The sequence below is a fragment of the Montipora foliosa genome, chromosome 3 (assembly GCF_036669935.1).
Source record: "Montipora foliosa isolate CH-2021 chromosome 3, ASM3666993v2, whole genome shotgun sequence".
In the NCBI taxonomy this organism is placed as follows: domain Eukaryota; kingdom Metazoa; phylum Cnidaria; class Anthozoa; order Scleractinia; family Acroporidae; genus Montipora; species Montipora foliosa.
The window spans coordinates 67,083,326-67,088,986 of NC_090871.1; the positions used below are offsets into that span (position 1 = coordinate 67,083,326).

Genomic DNA, 5,661 nt, shown 5'->3' on the forward strand with positions numbered 1-5,661 from the left:
TTTCGACAGAATGAATTCACTGAGCAACTTGCAGTAACAAGGAAGACGGCAAATTGGACGAAAGTGGCAATATTGCAAAATTAATATGCAACGTTTGAGAACTTTTTTACTAATGCAACCCGTTCATGGTGTGACGTATGACTGGAGTATCCAAGAAATGGTTGTCACGAATCTAGAAACAATGAAGCAGAAAAAGGAAAATCATAAATTTACTATCGCTTCCCTGCCAGCAGAGATCTCTTTTTCTTTGGCGTTCGCTGGGCTGACGAGCATGGAAAAAGAGACGACTGCTATGGACTGCCGCCGTCCACGACCTTGGATGGCACTCTTCAAACCGCATGCCCCCATGATATTTTTGCTGACTGTGACTTGAGCCCACTGTGTCCCACGCATTCATTTACAGTACAGTAATTTCACCGTCGTAAGTGAGCCCATACAACATGTGAAGTACCACATGAGGATTTGGTCGTTAAGCAACCGACGCGCATGCTCAACACAGTGAGTTTAGACCCACGGCAGAGGACTCTGTTTTTCCCGTACTCGTCAGGCCAGCGAACGTAAAAAGAAAAGAGACCTTCTACTATCAGAGAATCACACTGTCGCGTGCGTGCTTCCTCCACATATTCTAAAGCCGATAGATCTATCAAACCATAGTTAATCAATGGACTGGTTATGAAACCTCAAAACCTTCAAAAGCGAGAACAATGTTGTCGCAATCGATGTTGAATTGACCGTGACAGACAGTGCACAATCTTTTGTTTTCGCTTCGCGCGGGTTCGCAAATTATAAGCGCATAAATTTAATGGAAAGATTTGATTGCTTATCTTCTTGAAAAAAGGTGTGTTTTGTGCACCGTCAAGGTCAAAAATACACACAAAAACATGAATGTCGAGTTTCATAACCATCTCAATGCATTAACTATGATCAAACAGACTTCAGTCGGGGCTTAACAGGACCGCGTTCCAATAATAAGAACTTGTTATAAAAATGTTGTAATTGTTTATATGAATACGAACCTCACAACTTTTCAATGGAGGATGGGCTGGGCGCTTTTCAAGACGAGCGTGAATAAAAGGTAGCAAACAGGCTGGAGCAAAGTTTAGTCCCTTGAGGGATGCCACAATTTAAGAACCAAGAAGATGATGATGATGTTGCTATAGCAACGCGCTGGGACCTACCCTGGAGAAAAGCTGCAACCCATCTAACCAAGCAAGCATGCAGATTAAACTTAGAAAGATTACTGAGTAAAAAATGACGATCTACATGATCAAATCCTTTTCGAAAATCGATTAAAAACAAACCTTAACGAGCAATTACCTATGTCAAGGGCTTCGACCGCCAAATGGAGCAGATATACAATATCGTGTACCGTAGATTTACCCGAAAAAGCGAACTGTTTAACCATCCAGCTTGTCAATTATGGTGGGTAACATTCTAACTTAAGTGGAGCCCTCCATTACCTGCACTACCTGACTTGTTAGTGATACAGGCCTAACATCGTCCTCAATAGAGCAAGCAGGATTTTGTTTGGCAAGGGGCTGCATGCATGTTTGTTTCAGTAGAGGAGGAAGACTTCCTTCTCGTAAGGAGGCATTATAAATTTCACTAATTACAGGAGCCAACTCAAACGCAAACTGCTTTAAGATGACGTTAGGGACTCTGTCTGGCCCAGGTGCTTTCTTGATCTTGATGGACTGCAACGCCGTCACAGCCTCCCTTGAGGATACCAGGAACTCGTCAGGAACAACGTCGCAGACAATGTCACGCATATCAGTAGCAGAGATGGGTTAAAACCCTGCTGTCAACGCAATGAAGAAATCATTGATCCTCTCACACAAGGTGTCGACAGAATCAATAGAGTTGCCGTCAATCAACTGGTGATACCACTCATCTGATTCCTTAGAAATTCCCGAAGTGTTCTTAATTTCCTTCCTCCATCTCCGTATGTTTGCGTCTTTCAGGTTCCTCACCTTTGTATCATAAAATGACCTCTTGTCGGCCCTAATGGCTCTATGGACCTTAATACGCCATAATCGAAACTGTTGCGAGTCCTTGTCATGCCTGGCCAAGCACTGCTGTCTCTTAGCAATGAGTGCTTTAATGTTAGGGGATAACCACGGCTTATCTGTGCTGAAGACCTGGGAGGACTTAAGGGGCAAAAATGGATTTACAGCATCTATCAACACCCGAAAGAAGAGATCAAACGTCTCTTCGCAAGACTCCAGGGCAAAGAAACCTTCCCAGAACTGTAATGTAATCCACCTTCCAAAATCCCGTAAGCGACTTGCTCTAGAGTCTCGTCTCATAATTGTTCGCTTAAAAAACCTAGCAGATGAGCTACACGTCAAAGAAAGGTATCTGGCACATATAGTCAGCGGCCCTACATTTTTCTTCCTAAATTCCTCCCCCTCCCCCCTTTTCCCCCTCCTCCGGGATAACTGCACACTGGGGACACGTATCTGACCGCTAGCCTGGTAGATATACCAACTGTTGGCCAAAATTGCGGGGTGCATTGTCATGGTAAGACCATATGTCGGCCTTGCTTGCTTGTTAGATCTCCCAAGATCCGGAGCTTCCACTTTGTTCAGCTGGACCTTGCATAAAAAATTGTCAACATGTCCATTACCGTTTCTGGTTCATTCATAAGTTTTATATATTTTCTCAGCACTCTCACAAATGTATGGAAGACTGAATGACTGAATTTTAAGAACACGATGGCTTGCCCTACAAAGCGCAGTTAAATCGCGCCCCGCGGCAGTTTGAATGATGTCAGCAATTTCGTGATTTCCTTGGCTTTACATGGCTTTTGTTTAATGAGAACTCAGTACGAAAGCACTCGTGCAAGCAAATCCGCAATTTCCGGGCATTAAGCAATGTTATTACTTTCTCTTCTGATTCTTTGATTTGCACGTAACGTCACGGCGCCATTTTGGTGGAAAGAACAATAGTGAAAAAGTCTTTTGGAAATTTGATTCTATTATTATGCTAAAACTTGAGCTACATATTTTCTATTGTTTTGGCATCAACATGGCCTTTTTATCACGTCAGCGCAATCAAAGAGAGTTGCACCTGTTGCTGTCGGTGTGAGATGTTAAAATTTGAACCACTGCAATCACAAAAATATCGATTTTCTCAGAAAAAAGCAAACCGATAACTTCTTGGCAAAAGCTCTTTGCATCAAGGACAGCTTTAGTGTCAAGTCTTACTATTTGAACCCGTGCAACCATTTTTTCTTACTTACTTTATTTATTTATACACGGTAAAATCTTCAGTATATATTACAATGAAAAGTTTCATTACAACTACACTGTTTTACAAGATTGCCGTGTTGGCAGCCCGACCGGCACCTACTATATAGTTGGTCAATTTCCCTTTTAAAAGTATCCTAGGGAGTCTGATTTTCGCAAGCTGATGGGCAAACTGTTCCATAATAGTGCTCCGCTATACAACAAAAAGCACGCTGGCCATAATTTGTGCGCGGCAAAGGCAACTCAAGTTTAGCCTCTAAGTTTCTTAAGTTGTATTGCGTACTGCGGGTACTGCATGAATTCTGGAGGTACGCTGGGGTGAGTCCATTGATTGTTTTAAACATTAATATAGCTTTAAGCTTTTGTCGGCGTTTAGTTAGATCATTCGAATTTAACAGATTTAAAAGGAAAGTGGCGCTTTTGTCTTAAATCAGTAGCCATCATGTTGCGAGACAATAATTACAAGGCACACAACTTTACAAACAAATCGCAACACACAAAGAGAGGAGTTAATGGAGAAAGGATAGTGATTCCAGCTAAATATATGCATGTAGAACAGAAGAGTTTGTAGAGTTTCATTGCAGTTTGGGCATTTTTTTTTATGAGTATCCATATCGTTCACGTTATTGCCACAAAATCTTGTATTAAAAAGAGTGGATTCTGGCTTGGAAAGGAGTTATTACTGCCGAATTTCACGTACAGTTAGAGAGCGACAACCAAGAACGATTAGAAACCTGTGCAACTTTGTTTTCATGGCCACTTTTTTCTTTTCTCTCTGAAGCGGGAACCCGTGACAAATATAGATCTTTCTCATTCATTTCGCATTAATCTTATTTAACACGTCTTGGCATACGATCGGTGTTTCTGTGTCATTTCGATAGATTTAATTAATATAATGTTACCTTATCATACACAATTTCGTTTTATTCACAGTTCCTTTATACCTTTATGCTTTTTTATATCAAGAATAACCCTTCGTATTCTGTGTCATTGTCTCAATTTCCTCAGTTGTTCTGTTAGGCGACGCATTGCGATATCCTTAATGACATAGCACATCTCAGACTGACATGATCTCTAAGTCAATTGGAATGTCGGTGAAGCGAGGCCAATCGCTTCTGTTGTGTTGTTTCTTTGATATAAAACCAAGCAATCCATTGTCTAAGATCTGTTGGTTGAAATATCGTGAAGTTAAACAATTTATTTTCTCGATTCTCTGGAAAACCCAGCAAACCTTTGCTCCAAATTCTGGAGGTTTGATAAGAATCCTTTCGTGGGCGTGGCCACCCTCGGGGACTTTGGTGTTTTATATTTGACCTTTTAATTGTTTTGAATCCATAATATGCATAATCAACTTAATACCAGCACTGAAATTGCGTGCTAGGGAATGAAATACATCTCAATCAAAACATGAGTTCTGAACGAGAAATTGCCGGATCGACGTCTGACATCGACAAGGAAATGAGCTGTAATGGAATAGTTCTACACGAGTTTCAAGACGGATCCTCTGCTAAAATGGAGCGCGAAGTGGAGTCGATTGATCATTCAGTGACAACTTCCAATGAATCCATTTTGAACAAGAATCATAACACTAAAAGGAAGATTTGTATCATCGCCAAGCTTAGATGTGTTTTCTTCCCAATGAAGCTGTTTGGATTGTTCATGGAGAATATCACTTGTTCCAGCCAACAAGAAGACACGACCGACCGCAGTCGAATCTTCTTCTTTGCTAAGCGCGGCTATCAGTGTTTCGTGTTGCTGATATTGTGGGCTAACGTTTTTAAAACCATCGCTTCGTTTTCCTCAGTTCCACCTGGCATAGTTCAATTGCTCGTTCCTTTGCTGTTGTGGTACGCACAGACCGCTCTGCAGGGTACAATTTGTTTCTTTACCATGCATCTTACTTCCAAGAAATCAAGCTTTAAAAGCTTAGTGATGTATTGGAACTCACAGCCGAATTTTGACGAATTGGTCGCTGAACCTTACATGATTAAATCCATTTCACGATCACTGCACGCTGTATATGCTGTAATTGTCCTCAACACAGTGCTATATGGCTTAATATTGTTCCTCCCGTCAGAATCTTTAAAGCCTCTAGCTGAAGGAATAGTTTCCCCCTGGAGTGACAGCATCGGTACTAGAGTACTTACATTTCTTGTTTCAATATACTGTAGTGCAGCTTGGTTGATGCCTTTTGCTATTTTCACCGCTGTTTGTCTAACTTTAATTCACCAATGTCACAAACTTAGGAAGACTCTTCGGCTGACGGCATCTGCCAGTGAGATAAGAAGGATCAAAATCTTAAGGCAGCAACATTCCTCGCTCTGTGGCTCTGTGCGCAAGGTGGACAATCTGTTCAAGTTTTTTACTCTGGTTGTTTACATCACTAATATTCCACTTGTGTGCTTTCTCCTCT

General features: G+C 41.4%; 1 protein-coding gene across 1 annotated transcript in view; it reads left to right on the forward strand.

Annotated features, from left to right (window-relative positions):
* Positions 1-4,524: 4,524 nt before the first annotated feature.
* Positions 4,525-5,661, forward strand: part of LOC137998058 (uncharacterized) — a 12,685-nt gene continuing 11,548 nt past the window's right edge. The window contains exon 1 of the mRNA XM_068844455.1: positions 4,525-5,661. This exon is cut by the window's right edge and continues 122 nt beyond it. Within this exon, the coding sequence (XP_068700556.1) occupies positions 4,656-5,661 (1,006 nt within the window). The 5' untranslated portion in view covers positions 4,525-4,655.